Source organism: Dama dama, chromosome 18 (genome assembly GCF_033118175.1).
Source record: "Dama dama isolate Ldn47 chromosome 18, ASM3311817v1, whole genome shotgun sequence".
NCBI lineage: Eukaryota > Metazoa > Chordata > Mammalia > Artiodactyla > Cervidae > Dama > Dama dama.
In genome coordinates this window covers 35775829-35797214 of record NC_083698.1, presented here as the reverse complement: position 1 = coordinate 35797214, position 21386 = coordinate 35775829, and the positions used below count along the sequence as shown (strand labels likewise).

The 21386-nt window shown below is 34.2% G+C and overlaps 1 protein-coding gene across 1 annotated transcript in view; it reads right to left on the bottom strand.

The window, feature by feature from the left end:
* PCLO (piccolo presynaptic cytomatrix protein) overlaps positions 1-21386 on the bottom strand; it is a 379046-nt gene that overhangs the window by 43919 nt on the left and 313741 nt on the right. The window contains 4 exon segments of the mRNA XM_061165135.1: positions 9098-9292; positions 10895-11075; positions 12627-12698; positions 13938-14031. Of these exon segments, the coding sequence (XP_061021118.1) occupies positions 9098-9292; positions 10895-11075; positions 12627-12698; positions 13938-14031 (542 nt within the window).

Genomic DNA, 21386 nt, shown 5'->3' with positions numbered 1-21386 from the left:
AGACATTTCCAGTACAAACAAATAGAAATTAATAATAGCATACTGATTTATATGGCTAATGCTACAACAAACACTCAGCATTATTTTTCATTATCATTCAAATATAGTCAGTGGCCATAAAGAGGAATCTGGACAATTATCTGATAAATACATGTCCAGTCCCATGGAATCTAGTCTTTAATTAACTTCATTAATATCCCTACCTTCTCCAAATAGATTATTTCCTCTCCTCCTATAGTTGGTTGTGTGTTAAGTTGTTTCAGTCATGCCTGACTTTTTGTGACCCCATGGACTATAGCCTGCCAGCTCCTCTGTCCATGGGATTCTCCAGGCAAGAATACTGGAGTAGGTTGCCATTTCCTCCTCCAGGGGATCTTCCTGACTGAGGGATCAAACCTGTGTCTCTTACATCTCCTGCATTGGCAGATGGGTTCTTTACCACTAGTGCCACCTGGGAAGCCAGTAAACTGTAAAGATTATGAGAGAGAACCAGACCAGAACAAAACAACATTCTATTTTCAGATATTTGTTTCTACACATACTGTTGTCTGGTTACATATAAACTTAAATCGACTAACTGCATTGTTCTTCAATTTCAGTTTAAGATAGAGAAAACTCAAGCTTTTGTCGTTCTTAAAATTCTCCCACATATCTTTAATTGGTTATTCAATAAATATTACTCCAATGGGAGACTCATGGGACAGTGATTTTTGCCTATTGCGTTCACTGCAAAATCACTAACACTTTGAAGAGTTTCTGAAACATGCTATTCATTTAAAATATGTGTGTATGAATGTGAATAAATGATGAGCAACTAATCTGAGTAACTAGCAACTAATCTGAGTAACCCAGATAATATTTTCTATAAATGATAAATATATATTTTCAGAATTCCCTTTTTAGATTTAATTATTTTAAAAAATACTGAATTATATCCTTAACGATTAAAGATTAGGTAAGGGTTGAAAAACTCGAGTTTTACTTAAATTTGAATCAAAGTGATGATCTTCAATGTTTCTATTGTCATTTAATGCCAAAAATTAATTTTCAATGTGTAGGACTACTAATATAGATGATACAATAGAAGATAAAAGAAGCAATTTATAAATGAATTTTTTTCCAATAAGTTTATCAAAATAATGACACAAAATAAAATGTATTTACCTTTATAATGCTCTCACTCTACCTTAGGCTAGAAATAACTTGATTAAAGTTGATAGACAACTTATCAGTCAAACTTCAAAATTATATGGGCATATAATCATAATTTAATCTAAATCATGCTCAGTAAATTAATTAAGATAAAATAAAAATAGTCTTAAATTATTAATTACCATTAATGAGCAAGGAAAGTAAGGGTTCTGAAATGCATTACAAGAGATATAAGGCATAGAAAACTTAGAGACAAATATGATAATTATATCTTGTGAGAAACTTCTAATTATCCAACTTTCTTGACCATTGGAAAAATTATGATTATGCTCATGTGTAGAGCAGTGGCTCTTAAACATTTTGGTCTCAAGATCACTTTTACATTCTTAAACATTACTGAATTCCTCAAAGAACTCTGTTTTATGTGAGTTATATCTACCAATATTTATCATATTCAAAATTAAGAAAAATTTAACATGAACAGTTGAGAAATACATTTTCCATTAGCCATCAAAGCAGTGATATTGTGCCATGTCATGGAAATGTAGGAAAAGTTCATGCATACTACAAAAGAATGACAGTGAAAAAGGCAAATAACATCATAATAGTCAAGGTTTTTTGATCCTGTAGAGTTCTGAAAAGATCTCTGGAATGCCTAGTGATCTATGGACACACTTTGAGAATCACTGGTCTAGATCTACAGTGATGCACGTGAAGTATGAACTGTGAAAATGAAAGAAACACAGCAGTTAACACCAGCTTTTTTCGACAATCATCTTAAACCAGTATCCACATGACAATCATTCTATGGTGACTTTTAATTTTATTTTCTATACTAAAAACGATCAAGTTGTATCACCTTATTTGAAAAGATTCATTATTATTGATTTTATCATCCTTTAATTTCTCTAAACTTCTGTAGAATTTGTTCACTCAGAACTTCACAGCTTTAGAGGAGTAAGGTCTGAGTTAAATGTTATGTGTGTCATAAAAATTTGCTTGACTCTCCTAGTTTTGCTTTTTTTTTTAAAAAAAACACCTACTTTATGTTACACAGAAACCCATAGTAAATAATGAAATTTGGCAGGCATAAAATAATGCAAATTCTTCCCCAGATGGATTTTCTCTATATAAAGTCTCTTCAGTTTTCTTGTACATTAATAGTTGGATGGAGCCAAAGTAGCTATTTAAGAAACATCAGTAGCAATGACAATGCTTCACAACAATTGAAAAGTATAGAAAGAATATATATATTGCCATACAGAAAGAAATTTGACTTGTTCAGTATTAAAAAATACACTTTCTCTCTCTCTTTAGATTCCAAGCTCATTTCACATAGTCAGATATGACCTGTGTGTGTAACTGAATAACTTTGCTGTACACCAGAAACTAATATAACGTTGTAAATTAATTATACTTCAAAATTTTTTAAATAAAAATAAAGGTTATAAGAACTCTGAAAAAAAATTATGTGACCTGCAGGAACTTAAAAAAATGCAGTTTTTAATTTGAAGTGTCTCAATGAGAAAAAGTTGACTTTGCCTCTGTGTTGAGAATAAAGCAAAATTTATTCTATTGTCTTTCTCACGTTTAAAAATAGACACCTACCTCCTAAATTTCATCAAGCGTTTTCTTAAAAGTTTATCTGTTCTTGATTGATTCATAATATTATTTTGATTTGTTTCTGTTCAAATTATCAATAACTTTTATTTTTCAGTATTTTAAAACACATTGAGGTATAAAGCTATGGTTATATCTACATTATTCCTAATTATGCATATAAAAACCTCAATACCCCAATCAAATATTGCTGATATATTTTCATTTAATATCCAAAAGTGTTTATTTGGTACCTCAATAACTGAAATATATATTTACACATTCAACAAAATAAGAAAATAAAAAAGGCTACTGTTCACAGTCTGACTCATTATATGTAAAGATTCCTTCACCCTATCCCATTCTCATGTCCCCCTTCTCCCCAAAGATTATCCTGCACAACAAGAATGGAATGTCATGTTTTATATAATATAACATACTAAGATGAAAAGTGGAAAAAAAATCAAGTAATTCATGGATAGATATCTGGAATTAGGCAATATTGGTAAGTAGCTACCGAGTGCCTTTGGCATTCCTCTGCATCTCCCCTGGTTCCACGACCCCTCCTACCTGCCCGGGTGACAACGTTCCCAGCCCCAAGCTCAGATTGGACCCTCTGTTCAGGAGGGTGCACTGTGTTCCCATCAGCCTTCTCACGCTCCATGCTTCTCATTTCTTTCCTCCATCAGCATTTACTTGCCTGTCTCATTTCCTCAGGGTCCTGCTCTCTGCTGGTAATTTGATAAATTACCTTTTTGAAAATAAATTTGCTCAAACATAAAGTAATTTACATTTTAAAAACTGAGGTTAACTTTGTTAAAAGACATGTCATAAATAGCATTTAAGGGACTTTGGCATGTTAAGAATTAGGCCTTTCTCTTCTTGGATCACATGTTAATAGTCCTGCTCAATCAAACAGGCCCATAGCTAGATCATGTGACAAAGGCACAGCAATGCTGAAGCCAAGTTTGATACCTAGGCCAGTTGGTCTTACTGTTCATGTCAGATGAAATGAACATGTAAGTCCTCAGTATGAACCAGTAATTCTTTACATGGACGGCTTGATGAACTCATGGCTGTTACCAGAAAAAAGCAAAAGTATCTGATGACGACAGGTCAGTGAATTCACCTTTGGGAAGGAAGGTCCGTCCACAAGAGGCAGCGTCATATGATCAGAACTATGTATTTACTGTCTGTGACTCTGCATGTACAGCAGAGATACTTCTGGCAATAAATGTTAAATGATCACAGAGTTTTGAAAATGCATAATCAATCATTCTAAGAAAATACGGAAAACTCTTAAAAAACACAAAGCTTTAGAAGAACATTTTGATTTTTATAAACATTAACAAAAGAAAACCCTTGCCCCAAGAGAAATAGGCCGAAAAATTTGAAAGCTGAAATCCAATTTGATTCTCTTAGATTTCTATTGGCTACTTACTTGCTGTGTTCATATTAGTACAGTTTGTTTTCATTTAAACTATCCCAAGTTTTATTTTTAAAGCTTTTCTCGTCTGCCTTTCTTTCTTATTTTTGCACAAACACAGTAAACTGAAGAATATAAAGTCTGTTTTTATTAACCTCTTGCATACATTCCAGATGATTTCACCTCCAAATGATCTCATTCTGATTTCTTTTCTGATCTTCACTTTCCTTTCGGACCCTTCCCTTTCCAGAAACAGAGAATGCCAAATTCCTTCTGACCAAAGTGACCATCCACTTCTGGCCAGAACCAAATGGACCACTGGTCGGCTGCTGCCCTTATAACCAACACTTCCCTCCACTCCCAGTGCCCTCCCTGTTTCCCAACCCAACCACCCACTACCACTCGCCCAAGACAGCAGGTCTCAAAAAGAGATGGCTTAGTTCACCGTGGCAACAAGGATAGGAAACTCTTCTTTGACAGGTACTGCAAATGAGTCTTATGGAAAGTGGAGTTTCCAGCAGCCGTCTATGGAAGTAGCTTCAGGCTTTTCTCCTGAATTCAGCCACAGCAAGGGACCCTCAATCATAGTTCCCTCATACAACTCAATCAATGATTTCTCTTCTCAGCTAGCCTCTCCAAGCTGTCCCAACAGTTCTTCCTGCCCAGGGTGGAGGGATATTTCTACCCATCCTTTATCAGTGTTTCTAAACTTCAAGCTCACTTAAAAATCTCAGCATCAAACAAAAATAGCTCAGGAATTAGAAATGTCCCTAAAATGCAATATATTCAATAGCAACTAAAGTTAATTTTCAAGGTTTTAAGAATTTTTGTTTTCATTTTGGTATGGTTTTAAAAAACAACCTTTTTTAGTCTGGTGTTACCATCTAAAACGGCCAGGCCTGTATTCAACCAAACCAACTGGCTTGGAAAAAAACATCTCCAGGGATTTCTAAATACAAACAGAGAGTTGTTTAGGTATCAGGATGAGCTGGCACAATCTGTCTAGTCCTTCCTTTCAGGTTTCCTAGCATGCAACTAAACCCCGGAGGGAGAGAAAAAGTTCCTTCTGGCTCACTCTGTAGTTCATACTTGACCCATATTTTATGCTACTTCAAGCAGAAATCTGCTGAGAAGATCACAAAAAATACATGAAAAGCTCTTTAGGGACAATTTCACCACCCTTGATAGAAATGACTACAGATGTGCACACAGCCTCCTCTGCAGAGACTGCTTACTGCTGCACTCAACTTGTGCAATGAGAAGGTTTTATTTGCTTAGTTGGTGGCAGCTTAATTATCAGCCTTCAGAAAAGAGGATCAAGTAGGTAAGCAAGTCTAAATTGTATTCCGCCATCATTTCTAGCAACCTCTAATCACTGGTAAGGACTTGAGTGTAAATAGCAAATAAGCAAATGACCATGGTTTTTAGTGAAATCAAGGAGAGCTGGATTTCAAAGGAGCCAATGTATTTAAAAGGCAAAAGCTTAGGCACTGTTATAAGACGAGGTTTAGACTGCCGATTCTGACAATTCCCAGCCAAGTGTTCTTTTATCAGTTATGCCACCCCCTGACTCTCCAACGGCTCACTCAGAAAACAGAAATGAGAATATCTGCAATGAATCCCTCATCCACTAGGCGTGATAAAATGAGAAAATGGGTGATGAAGCACTTTTCACGTGAAGAACTACTGCAAATGTATGAGAATATTCATTTGAGCAATTATTCAAAGAAAGAGAATTAAACATGTTTTGCTAAAAGTTTTAAAACCCATATCTAAAAAAAAACTCAGACAAAATATCATATAGAAATACTTAGATCAAGATAATTAAAACAGAGTGAAATAAGGGAAGCATTTGACTATGGTGACATTTGTAATTATGGAATATTTGCAGTAAGAAAATGAAGTAAGAAATCAATTGAACTTATTTATTTGATGAAGAAAAGGCGAGAGGTGGAATTATAAGTACTCTTGGAAGGTACTAGTAAGGCTAACTAGAAAAGGAAAATTGTCCTTTGGTGATAATCTATAAACTGGGTTGAATAAAAGTATATTCAGAATTATCTTTTAATATTTAAGCTGTTTCCTTAATTCCCTGCTAATTCAAGAAAATCACAGTTCATGTCTTTTGTATTGCTTCACAAATCTTCCACTGCTCCTAAATATCTGATTAGTTGGGACAAAGGCATATATAATTTTTAAGTTTTCTGAGAATAAAAAGAAATGCAGAAAGAAAAGTACGAGGCCTAATTTTAGTTTTGTGGAAGGTACAGAATAATAAAATCAAGTGTTTTAGGGCTGGAAGGGACTTAAGGACAGCTGACTTATTTTTTTTAAACCTTTCTTTGATATATGTTTTTGAATTACAATTAAATTTAAATTTGAATTACAATGAACATCATTTAATAATCACCCTGGTTTGATCCCTATCACTGTCAGTGAGTGGCATTCTTTCTTGGGGAAAATCTTACAAATGTTGAGGTCAAGTTAGGAATTGATATTAACTTGTTTTCCTTCCTAACAGAGCCATGGAATCAAGTCAAGGTGCCTGCCCAAAGCAAGGCTTATCAGATTTGTCTTCCTCTATCCAGAAAGCTGAGCAGATTGTGAAGTTAATCAGACGTGGGAGAAAGGAAGAGTGGAAGCATTGACTAGAATAGCCCAACCCCATCATTTATTTACATGTTTATGTAAGCTCTGGTATGTTTATTTGGTAACAATTCCCCATCTATCTTATAATGTTTCTGACATGAAACTTTGTCCTGCAACCCAATATACTATCATTATAGCTCTCACTAGCAATGAAGCAGAAACTCTGAATTCTCTATTGCAAGGAATCAAATAAGAAAGCAAAAACTGACACACTCATTTTAAACTGTATCATATAACAATCGCTCAGAACCCAGCAGGTTATGAATGAAATAAATATACTTTATTTATTACACAGGCACTTGTATATTCACATGCCCAACACAACTGATACACTTAACAACTACGGAAACATGAATGGAAAATGTGTTTGCAGGATCAAGAGAGAACTTTTACCACGTAAAGGTGAATGAGTGCATTAACATTTTTCCTTTACTTTCCTCTAGGAATTTCCAAAATTCACTGAATTTTTAAAAAAAGTTACACTTAAAATAATATTCAACAAAAACTTATCTACATTCCAACTGGTATGCTAATTAAAATTGTGAGTGGTTTAAATTTTTATCACAATGCAACATATTTGTAGTCATGCTTGAACAAATTAGGTTAGTAGCATGCATTCCATTCTGCAATATGAATACTGTTAATCTATATCCCAACAAAAGTCAAAAGATGCTCAGTGCATAGAAAAATACAAATCACTATAATCAATATATTATGAAACTGATCTTGGGACTTACACGGTGATGATGAAGTCCTGAAATGCCATGCCCACAAAAGCACATTAAAAAGTGGATAAACATACTTTATCAGACAATTTCTAAAAATTAAAAGATGAGGGCCTTAAATTTGGGGGATGTTCTCGCTGTGTACTTTGAATAGCGCCTTTCTGCTCACCTCCTTCTGGCTTGACTGGTCCATCAGACATCACCTTCCTGAGGGCTAGCTGGCTTTGGTCTTGGTTGCCATTGGCTGGTGGAGGCAGATTATCAGACTGAGTTCTCTGAATGGGGAAGACTCCTGCTATGCTGTGTCTGTGCTGCTTCCTGGCATGATTAGACTGACCGCTTTTATGTGCTGCTGTGGCAGTGTGGGTGAAATGGAAACCCAGAGTATGTATCCTCAGATGGAACCAGCTTGAATGTCATTCATGCAAACATAAGTGATGTTTTGCTCTACTGAAATTAAGTTGTGTTTTCAAATGCCGAAATGACATCACATGCGCAGCACTAAAGGGGGTTAAAACTGGCTGTTTCTTTGGAAATGATGATTTTGGGAGATGGGGAGAACATTCATTTATCTCCGTTGTTCGGCTGATGCCTCTTGGAAGTAACTGTGCCCCAGCATTTTCAAAGTCTCTGTACTTGCTAAGTTCTTGTATCATTGTTATCAACTGAAATTACAGCAGTTAAAATGGGTGATTTGTTATGCTTTAGTTGATATCTTGACTTCAAAGGATTTCCAATGGTTAAAGAAAGAATAACCCTATAAATTTTCTGGAATCATAAACAAAGTGTGACCCAACTGAATGGGCCCAACTGTGCTACTTAATGAGGCGACGACATAGTCTCATCACATATGCTTGTACATATATTAATACTATGTACTTTTGAGAATATAAGAAACATGATTTTCTTCACAGCTTTTTTTCCAAAAGTCTAGAAAGTTTCTCACACAGAAATCTTCATCATTTCACATGCACAATTTATTAAACTTTTAAAGATTGATATGTCTTTTCCATTTCTCCTAGGTTCTAGAAGTTGACTGTTGGTCACATTACTCTTCTGTCTAAAATTGTTTAGTGTTTTTCAGAGGCGAGAATCTCATTGCTAGTCTGCTCCAAACAGTTGTGTGTGCGTGCTTTTTTCTTTTGTGTGTGTGTGTAATGCCTGGAAAATTGGCAGCCACTTGTGCTTATAATTTCTGTATTCTAAAGGCTATTTAGGCGCACACACAAAGGATAGACAACATGGCTTTGCCTGCAAACATCACAGACACAGCTCCCAAATACAATGAGCCAGGTTGGACGGATGGTAGAGACAAAGGAGAAACAGCCAGTTTTATTTTTGGTCTATGTAAACTAAAAAGAAAAAAAAAAACTAAATAAGAAAGAGCATATTTATGTATTGATACTGTTCCTACACAGACAAGGGGACAGAGAACAGAGGGAGTAGGGAAAGCCAAACACAAAGCGAATGGGGGAAGACAGCGGGAAGGAAAGGCAACAGATGAACATTAAGCTGCCATGCTGAGGAATTTATTTGCGTCTTTTACTTGGTTGAAGGCGGAGTTGTTGCACAGCGGCTTCGGCAGCGGCTATAGCAGCCCCTGCGTCTTCCAGGTGGGTCTGAGTGACGCTGGTTTTGCTTTGACTGCGAGATGGTCCATGAGAGCGGAGATGGCCTTCGGATGAGGATTTCGAGCTACCGGGACTACTATGGGATTTCTCAATGGTGGGAACCTGCATGTCTGGTTACAAAAAGGCAAAACACGAGTTAAAGTTGCTCCAGAGTTCCTCTTGTCAAGCTTGGCTCACACAATTTGAAACCGTCTAAGACTGATGATAATTCTGTTTGGTTTTTGGCTCATTTGTGCGACTGCTCACCATATAGCAATGTGATTCACCATTTGGGAGACAGTTTTGGGGAAGAAAGACAAGAGGACGATAATCTTGAGAAGAGAGGTTTGAGAAGAGGAATGCATTTGAAGTAGTCTCATGTAAATGAATATACTGACTTATAATTTTACCAAGGAACTCTGCTAATTCTAGTGGAGATCAGGGGAGAAACGACAGGCTGACACTGCCGCAGGAGGAGTTTTAAGCGAAAAAGACAGTTAATTCCTGGAGGAAGGGGTGTGAGTCACTGGGATACTTGGAAGTGGAGATGGTATTATCATCATCTCAGGTGATTTTAAAGAATGTACATATAAGATCACACATTTACTGTGGCAGCTATACAGAGAGAGAGGTCTTTATACTGATCATCTTTCAGAATGGCAATCAGGGCAGAGTTAATCTGGCTACATGGAATCCAGAAATGATATATAAAATTCATAAGTAATCTATAGCACATATTGTAATCAGTGGTTTATCATATTAACTCAGTGGCCTTTGGACATAATCTCAGTTTTCCATCTTGTAGAACATTTGTATTTCTGACCCAAATTGCAAAAAAACACTTTTCAATTATGCTGTACTTCCTGAAAAGAGGCAAAAAAGGAAGGAATACTCAGATCCAATATAAAACTTTTTATTTAATATTTATAAAATGCTCAGCATATCCTGGAAAGATACTCCATGGTTATCTCATACAGGCAGTAAATCAGTTTATGATAAGGATTAATGCTGTGTTGTAGGATAACTGGTTACTGAACCTCCCAATGGAAAAGTTCTTTCAAATGAGAAAACTGTGCATACTGCCAAACCCAGTATATGATGCTGCAATTTAAAAAATAATAGTTAAAAAAATTATAGAATTAGTTTGAATCCACTATTTAGGAAAGATTTAAGTATTTTTCAGCATACCAATTGTTTTGATAACCTAAGGAAAACATTTTTGATATAATTAAAAAGCAAAATGCAAAGTTGTATTTATCCATATATTACATTTATAATGAATAAGAATGTATGTATGAAAAATAGGGATATAAGCAATTAGAAGAAATATGTAAGAATTATAATGATGATTACATCTAGTCAATGTACTGTTGAGGATTTTCATGTTTTCTTTATGAAATATCCCAATACATTTTATAAAATCATATTATCTTGGATCTTGAGAGCTGGAAAAGACTCAATAGCTCATATAATGCAACCTTCTCCATTTTACAGATTCAAAAACAGAGAACCAGAGTGGTGAAGATCACAAAGGCATCAACTTAATTATGGGCTGATCTGAGGCTAAAGTCCATTTCTCCAGATTCCATATCCATCACTCTTTGCATTATTGTATTAAATATTTCCCAGTAGAACCCAACATTTCAAAAAATACTAAATATACAGACACTTATATTCAGAAAGATACTGAGTGAGCAAATAGACAAAGTTTTGCTACTTGAAATATTTCCTACCCTTGGATGGGTCAGGGAAGATACCATGGCTTCTGCTTTTGATGACAGATGGCTTTGGGGACTGCTGGCTGCTCTGACTGGAATGGGACTTGCCATGATCAATGCTTTCAGTCTGTTCTTTGAGCGGATACCACCTAGGCGTGTTATCAAGGTGAGATGTGCTAGATAAATCAATCAGTACCTGAAAAAAAATGCAGTCAGTGAATGAAATTTATGGATTAATCTATAACTCATTTGTTAATTTTTTCTGTGATATGAAATTTATTCAAGGACATAAAAGGAATATAGTATATATTTTAGGATGATGAGGCTGTCTTCCTCATTTTTCTTCATCCATAATATTGGGAACAATGTCTTGTGCATATTAAATTCTTCATAAATGTTTGGTTAAATTGAACTGTATTACATCTCTGACTATTAATTAAATTATTTGGAGATGATGCAAAAAGAGAGATTACAAGTCAATTTCTTTATGAAATAAAGTTTTCTTTTGTTAAATGGACATGTTCTAGCTTGGCTAGCAATTTTTTGAAGATTGTTTAATTTTAGTTACCAGAGGGACAAAATGAAAAGAATGGTTAATTTAAAATTATTAACTTATTCCATCTATTTTAAAATATATCAGTTCATATTTGGAACAGGGATATGACCAACAATTTATGAAAATAAAGCACTGCATCATGGTTTAATTGGCAACGTTTTCTTTTTCTTAGTGGTATATCAACAATGGTGCATTTTACAGTAGTTAGCATCTTAAATTTGATCAATATAAAAAAATGAAAACCAGCACAATGGATATATGCCTTAGGTTTATGTGAACAATAAATTATCAGGACTTCAGTAAATCAGCTTTTTGAAATAGGATCATAAATCAGATATAACAGTACACTCTAGAGTAGTCCTATCTAAAACCAAGATTAGTCCAAGTGGCTATTCCACATGGAGCCTGCAGGTGAAATTCAAATGGGAAAGAGGTACAGATGTAGGAACAAAACAAGACTTCGTGTCACTTAAGACTATGCAACTGTTTTCTATTGTTTCTATCAAAAGGATATCATATTTTCTAGGTATTATATATTTTTGGAGAGGATTTATTTTTCAATGATATTTCATAACTTCTGCTTTAAGCAAAGATCGCTAAACAAAAATATGTATTTTTATTTTCAAAACATTATAGATGAAAAAAAATCACAAGATCTAACCATCCTGCCAGATTTCATAATTGGGTTACATTCCTTGTGATTTACAAAAAATTTGTTTTTATTGTTTTCTTTTACTTCTAGTTTTGCTTCTTAAAATATTTTGAGATTTTTCTGTGAGACACTTGAAAAAAATAAGAATATAAAATGTCACATCAAGTCATTCATACATGGAATGAGGGATAGCAGTTAAATAAACTGAAAATGCATTTGAAAAAATTCAGCTCATTTTATAATAAATTTATCTCAAATCTTTAACACAGTCATTTGGATTCACAACATGATTATATAACTTTCTATGAAACAATTAATATTTCACCTTGAAAATTAATTATAATGTACTTTAAGTGGTAAAGTGAAAAATTTTTCCAAATATTCATCTATTCAGAGTCAGTTTGAAAATAAATTCTATTCACCAAAGAATTTTATCCAGAAATAGTTATTTTATACATTTAAGAAATTTCCTTTCCATCAAGCTTTAAATAAAGACTTATAATGAAGCAAATGAAAAATAAAAGAAACCATTGGCTCACCTCACCAAGAAAGTCATTGGAAGAAAATCTATCATAATCCCAGACTGTCACCTCCAGTGTTTTCTTCTTGAGCTACAGTTCAAATCAAAATGTTATTAACCTCATTCTCATCATAAATTTTTATTATACTCATATAACAGAGCCTTTTATTTTTACTCCTTGTACTCTGTCCACTTATGTAAAAATAGTTTCAATTTTATCTAAAACTGTATACTTACATTAAATATTATGTAAACTGTCAATCATTTTGCGGTCCAACCGAGTGTTTGATCATAAGGTACCTCACTGTTTTGCAAACAAAAGGGTGATTTTTACTTATTTCCTGTTATTCTGCCCCCTCCCATTATTAAAAGTACAAAGCAGAATCTATATATACTCTTTAACACATGAAATTCGTAGGTCATAAAAAATGTCTAGGTTATTTAGATAAAGTATTTGGATTTCAGTTTGTTGTCTCAGTAAATTGCCAAAACACATTAGTAGCATTATCTTATTTTTGCAGGTGAATTTAACTTATTTTCAACTCAAGAACCCAGATTATAATTTATATCTGGCTTCAATTTCATGGTCAAATTAGAAATCTTCCAGAGGATAAATTAGAAATCTCACTCTGAAAGTCAACTCATTTGTAAATTGCTTTCATGGATGTCTTCTTTCTATTTTATTTGTATTTTCTTCTCTCTTAATTCATCCTTATAAACCATCAGTTATTTTCTGTAAATCATGCATTGTTATGAAGATTTTCACAAACATATTGATGCAGTTTTGCCTACAGTCATTCTGTTTCTGGTGGTAACCCTTTACATTAGTTTTCTTCATGCTTTCTTCTGTACAATTCAGTTCCACAATGCCAGATCCTTACTAAGTCTCAATTTAGAGAAAAGATGATCCCCAAAATGTTGCCTGATGGGATAATTCATTTCAGTGTATCCAATTCTTTTGTATCTCTATACTGTTTCTAAATGTCATGATATGCCTAGCTGGAAATATTTTCCTTCAAAATATAATAGAGCCCAGTCTACTTAAATATTTCATTTTGAAATAATCAATGGAAAATGTTCTACCAATCTTATTTATTGTGTTTATTTTTTAGCCGTTTTGCCAAAATGTACACATTTTCTTTCACCATGTCTTTGAACTGCACCCAGTTCCTTTTATGGCTACATTTCTTAGAAATGTACTTTACCTATTTTTTTCTGTTTGTTTTGTTTATATAGTAAAATTGATATAAATCACAATCTCTCAACAATTTTATCATCACTGTTTTTATATTAGCCTAAATCTGTCATATAGAAAATAATAGCTGCATACCTGTTCCATGGAGATACTTTTATAAATCACTGTTTGATTCCACTCAGGATTAAGACTTTTCTGAACGTATTTAGTCCTTCTCTTATACTCAGCACTGAATTAGAAGAAAAGAAAAAGTTATCTTGATTATTCACCTTGACTGGTGACTTCATAGTCAACCTGAAGGGCATGCAGACTTTTAAAGGTACTTTGTTTTGAATCACTATGTAATCATCTCATCATACTGATGTCTTAAACCGTATCTTAAGTTGAATGCACAATAACAATTTAAAAATATCTTGGAATACTTTAGTTTTATTTTCTCTAAGCTAATTTTTTTTTTAAAAGAAAAGCTTTTGGTGTTTTAACTGTAATACAATTTTAGAAATCTTAATCTCTCCTGAATGTGTGAGATAATTACATGAACTATACAGTAATGTCAATATATTCTTATCCCATAAATAATAATTTGGTATTTAATTTTCCAATAGTTTTGCAACTGGTCATGTCAGTAAAGCCAAATGGTTTTTCAATTTTTTTCCATAAAAGACTATAATAACTGTATTGACTGAGGAAAGGATGAAAAATGGCTGTTACTATAGCTGAGATCTCATGAATATTTGTTATCTTATATTTATAGTATATTCTGACACTTTTAGTAAAACAGTAATATAGTTATGAGACAATCCTAATTAAATATAAATTCTTGGTTTCTGTCAATACCTTGTTATAAATGATAAACCAAATCAAAACTTTTCTTTATTCATTATAACTTGGGCCATTTGAGTTTGTCCTTGACTCTTCCATGCCCTCTGATCAACAGTTAGAAGCTTATATTTTACATGTTTAAGAATGAGTATTTTTAAAACTTATTTTAATTAAGTTTGACAAAACATCTATACTGAGCATCAGTCAATGGAGTTGGAATTACTGCTATTTGCTATGAGCCAATGGCACCCACACAGACCAAACCTTTCTCTAACATTCACTGGCTTTTCCCTAATTTTTTGCCTGGAAAACAAACCTTTTAGGTTGGTGCAAATGTAATTATGGCTTTGGACTATGAATTCTAAATAATTATTAGTAGGCTCAAACACCTCTTTATTAATCAAAATAGGAACCACTACAATCAACACACTTTTGCCACCGAGAAGTTTGTTTATTCCTGTAGCATAAATATCCATGCTTCGGGATTTGATAAACTCTTGTAAAACATTTTCTGCCTCCTGCTGGTTGTGGAAGCATTTCCCCTGCAAAAACTTGACAAGATGCTTGAGAAGTGGTAGTCAGTTGGTGAGAGGTAGGGCGAATATGGAGTATGAGGCAAAACTTTGTAGCTCAATTTGTTCAATTTTTGAAATGCTGGTTGTGCAACATGCTGTTGGGCATCGTTGTAGAGAATTGCGCCCTTTCTGTTGACCAATGTTGGCTGCAGGCATTGCAGCTTTTGGTGCACCTTATGGATTTGCTGAGCATACTTCTCAGATGTATTGGTTTTACTGGGGTTCAGAAAGGGGCAGTCGATCAGCAGCAGACCACCAAACAGTGACCATGACCTTTGTTTGGTGCAAATTTGACTTTGGGAAGTGTTTTGGAGCTTCTTGGTCCAGTCACTAAGCTGGTCATTGACGACTGTCATATACAATCCACTTTTTGTTGCACATCACAATCCAATCAAGAAATGGTTCATTGTATAGAATAAGAGAAGATGACATTTCTATTTATAATATATGTGCTCCTGAAATGAGCACAAGAGAAGATGACACTTCAAAATGGTGATTTTTTTATTTCTGGCCAGCTCATGAGGGACCCACTTATCAAGCTTTTTCATCTTTCCAATTTGCTTCAAATACTGAATGACCATAGAATGGTTGACCCTGAGATCTTTGGCAACTTCCTGTGTAGTAGTAAGAAGATCAGCTTTGATGATGCTCTCAATTGGTCAATGTCAACTTCTGATGGCTGGCCACTATGCTCATCTTCAAGGCTCTCGTCTCCTTACAAAACTTCTTGGACCACCACTGTTCACTAGCAGTTCCTGGGCCAAATGCATTGGTGATTTCGTGTTGTCTTTGCTAATTTATGACCCATTTTGAACTCAAATAAGAAAATTGCTTGAATTTGCTTTTTGTCTAACATCATTTCCATGGTCTAAAATGAATATAGACAGCAAGTAATAAGTCATTAGCAAAAAACATTAAGTGAGAAATGTGCATTAAAATGATGTATAACAATCACATTTATTTAGAATGTATTCCAATATCAGAAAGCAAATTTCAACAATACAAAAACTGCAATTACTTTTGCACCAACCTAATACTTGTCTGGGGTCCTTTCCTGTGCCTGGAATTCACAAATTGCCTTTCCCTGAAAGTAGTGGATCTTCACCCTAGATTTACAGTTCTATTCCCAACAATGGACAACAGACTAACTCTTGTTATATTAATGGCCTCAAGCCTTGCTAAATTCTGGAATACCTACTATTGTCCCCCAGACACTAGTTTATTCATTCTAGATAAAAATATTGAGAGTCAAGTTCCATTTCACCACTCACTTTTAGAGATACATCTACAGCCAAATATCTTTTTTCTCCCTCTGGCTTTATTCTCTTTCTTATCGCATATACGAGGGCAATAATCTCCAACACTGGTTGCCTGTTAGAATCACTCTGGGATCTATGTTCCAACTGTGGAGGATGGTGCAAACAGTATGCATCCAATCTCCCTTCCCTTTACTCCTTATGAGAGTCTTATTTAATAGTCCTGGGGTGAGGCTTGAGCATAAGAATTTTTAAAATGACATGAGTAAATCTAAAGTGTTGTCAAGATTGAGAACCGACTAGTTAATGTCTCCAAAGACTTCACATTTCAGCCACTGTGAACTGAATTCACTTTAAGAAATGAAGCAGCACTGTTCTCATTTTTAACCAACCTATTTGAATGTACAAAAATAAGAACACGATGTGACAATTTTGTCATTCAGCACAAAGTGCAAAGAATTCTGGGGAAATGAATAGGCAATGATTCCAAGATAAAACAACTTTCATAGACTGTGGACAGAACGTATATATTTTCATGTATATGCTTTAGATAAATCTGTCTAGTGAAATTTATATACCCAAGTACTCAGAAAGTTCCACTTTGACTTATTCCAATTTTACTCTAGAGAACTCTCCCGCATGTATCTAAAGTTTTGTTCAAGAACATTCACTGCAATATTGTTTCTAATTGTATAAGATAAGTATAGAATAAGATAAGAAATACAGGCACTATAATATATTCATTCAATGAAATTGGGGCTTCCCTTGTAGGTCAGTTGGTAAAGAATCTGCCTACAATGCAGGAGACCTGGGTTCGATTCCCGGGTCGGGAAGATCCCCTGAAGAAGGAAATGGCAACCCACTCCAGTATTCTTGCCTGGAGAATCCCGTGGACAGAGGAGCCTGGCAGGCTACAGTCCATGGGGTTGTAAGAGTCGGACACGACTCTTGAATGAAAACACCTTATATATCAAGGTGGATAAATATTAAAAAAAATCTTTAGCGAGTAATTTTCAGAAGAAAACCTAGAGTAGGTTATCAAGATATAAATTGAAATCACATGAAATAATACTGTAAATTATTTACGTCTACTTGTATATATGTATGACAAACATGTTAATATCATAAGACAGCATGGGATTTATAGATGTTATACTCTATTTAATGGTTATCTCAGATAAACAGGGGAATGGTTTCAGAGGGCTTCAGAGGTAGCTATAACATATTTTTTATTAAAAAAAACAAACTGAAGCCAGTATAGCAAAATATTTAGATTTGATAAAATTGGATATTAAGAAAATAAGTACTTGTGACAGTATTTACTATAATATTCAGTAGGTTTAAAAAATTTTATAACAAAAATTAAAAATTATTTTAGCAAATTACATCCTTTTATATTTTATGATTTTCCTTTTTAAATTCATGATGATATAAGAATGAGTATGATCACTTTTAAGTTAATAGTCAACTTTGGTTGCTACTTTAGAATTCATGGCTATTTCTCTAGTAGAATTTAAAAAAAGCACATTGTAGTATGAGTTTTAAAGTTTCTATTTTGGACTTAATTATCAAAGTGTGAGATCATGGGAAAAAATATATTAGGGATAAGATTCATAATGCAGTGAACAGTGGTAAAAATGTTATTTTTTTCAAATCCTGAAAAACTGAAAGCATACAATTTTAAAATAAGATTGAAGATGGAAATTAATGTCAAATGCAAACTCATGTATTTTTACTAAAATTCTAGATATGCCAATATATATTTAAACAGCCAAAACTATTGAAATGTCTTCAAAAGATGTATTAGTCACCATTTTCCCTTTATTTATAAATATTAACAATTGTAATAACATTTCACATGTATATTTTAGTCATTCTTTCACCTATATCTAGCAAAATTATTGAGTGCCAATTTTGTGTCAGGAACTATGCTCTATAAAAATGTACAGCTGCAAAACTTTTAATTGTATTGACACACCATTATGTCATGAGAAGCACTTTGTAAAGTCAGCATATTAAAATAATAACAGCTAACATTAATGAAAGGCTTTTTCACAGGCAGAGTCTAAGTGCTTTTCATGTGTTAGATTATTTAATCCTCAAAGCAACTCTGTGAGTCAAGTATTATTTATTATCTTATTTTATAGCTGATAAGAACTGAAGCTCAGAGGAATTAAGGCAAGCAGGTAAGGCTGCAGTTATTAATTCATAGGACAAGGTTTCAAACACAAGAATACTGATTTCTTCCTCTTGAACATGGGCTATATGAACTCAGTTAATTAGGCCCATCATAAAATGTGACTAATCTATCACTTAATTTTTAATTAGCTGAAGTGTCTAGTTTGTCTTATTTTAAAATATAAAATTATACACCTCAAATTAAATATATATTTATACATATACAACATAAATTATTTACAGCATGTATATATATATATATATATATATATACACACACACACACACACACACACACACACACATACTGAAAATCAGGACAGTTATAGAGTTGCTTAGGAAAATACTGAATGGTATGTTGTAAGACAGTGTTGTGGAACTAAGGATAATTAGTATAAATACTAACTTCTGTCCAGATACAATCAGATATAACCCCAATTAGTTGGGAAAAAATTAGATGTTCAATTTACTAGATAATATAAGTTCGAATCTCCAGTCTGTATCCTTTGCCTTTAGGGTTAATGAAGGCAAGCACACCTTACTCCTGATCTTGCCTCTACCAGCCCAGGTTGACTTGTGTAAATGCAAATGAAATCCTTTGCAATCTTTTCACACTTGAATTTCCTGACATGCAGAGAAGGCCACAAAGGCCACAAAGCTTTGCCTTCATTTACCCTTGTCTTACAGCTACCATGTACTGACTATATTGGGCAAGATGCCAATGGACTATGTTCTGACTTTACACAATTGGAAACTCCACATTTCTCAGCACCATATCAAAATCTGTGGATTTACAAGTTGAAGGTGGCCAGGTAAGCAGAATTCTTGAATGTGAGCAGAAATCCAGGTGAAGAAAAAGTGGAGCTCATTTTTCTTTCCTACCCTGTCTAATAAACACACTGCGGTCTCTCATGGGAAGGCTGAAATAATATTATTTTAGGATAAGTAAGTTATATCTAAAATCAGATACTTTTTCTAATAAGTGAAAATAAAAAGTCAATTAATCAAGATGGGACATGGTGCTTATCAAAAAAGCTAAACCTTTATTTCCTTGAAGTTTTGACAAATTTCTTTTTTCTCTGATTTTTATTGTTATGGTCACTTTTTCATAAGTAGATATGATTTTAAGGCTGACAGGAAAGATACTTAAAATTCAATTATTTTCTCTAAAACCAGCAGAATAAAACAGTCTCTGAGTTTCTCTTTAATTAAAAAAAAATTGAGAAAGAAGAATGGAATATAATGGCTTATTTATATTTAACCCTCATAGAATTATATAAAATATTGAAGGTCTTCATTTATTTGCTTTCTCTCGATTGGAAAAATACATACATATTTCTTTATTGAAAAATATATAATGAGTCATATATATACATATACATACATAAATATATACATATACATACATAAATACACACATACACACACACATATAGTGAAGTGAAACGTGCTCAGTCAGGACTATGGTGCTGCTCTTGCTAAGACGCTTCAGTTGTGTCCGACTCTGTGCAACCCCATAGATGGCAGCCCAGCAGGCTCCGCCATACCTGGGATTATCCAGACAAGAACACTGGAGTGGGTTGCCATTTCCTCCTCCAATGCATGAAAGTGAAAAGTGAAAGTGAAGTCGCTCAGTCGTGTCTGACTCTTTGTGACCCCATGGACTGCAGCCCACCAGGCTCCTCCGTCCATGGGATTTTCCAGGCAAGAGTACTGGAGTGGGGGGCCATTGCCTCCTCCGCCATGGACTATACAGCCCATGGAATTCTCCAGGCCAGAATACTGGAGTGGGTACCCTTTCCCTTCTCCAGGGGATCTTCTCAACCCAGGGATCGAACCCAGGTCTCCAGCATTGCAGGCAGATTCTTTACCAGCTGAGCCACAAGGGAAGCCCAAGAATACTGGAGTAGATAGCCTAGCCCTTCTCCAGCAGGTCTTTTTGACCCAGGAATTGAACTGGGATCTCCTGCATTGCAGGCAGATTCTTTACCAGCCAAGTTTTCTTCAAAATTATTCATCTAAGGATATTGCCTTTAATTTAGAAAGAAGCACAGAGCATGTCCCATTTTATAAGCTTTGTTTCTCTGTGTGAAAGAATGCATATATGGCTTGTCACTTGATTGTGCTCCTTGAGGTCTGAGACTATGGCTGTATTCTCAATTTCAACCCCAGCAAAGAGTTTGGAGTAGTTTCTGCTAAATAAATGTTTATTGAATGGATCCTTAAAGCATGTTTGTACTTCTTTTTTTTCTTTAAAATTACTGAAATACATTAAGTTTTGGCCTTCAAATTGTAAATATATACAACATGTACCTGTTTTACATTCATTCCAGAGGAAATAGTTTGAGGTGCTAACAAGGGTATTTAGAGAAAGTCCAGCCAGAAACTGGGCTTCCAGGTACCAGAATAGAGAAAGTAAGCTTCAACTATAGCAAAATCTCATTAGTGGGAAAAAAAAATTCTGCACTTTGTCTAGCAGTGTAATGAAAGAAAAGCAGAATGAAATCCTTCAGATATGCTCATTTTCATTTCTTAATTATCTAGGGACAAGTATTGAGTTAATGGACTCTTTAGTCTATTGTCTTTCTTTCACCTCATCTTGGCTGATATCTGGGCTATGAGAGCTTATGAACATCTTGATCAAAGGATGGGAAGAGGAAATAAAAGGGGACAAGAAAATCAGACCAGTGAAATTCTTTTAGTTAAGCAAGACATTAAATTTTTTTTTTAAGCACTTAGGATGTATTATAGTC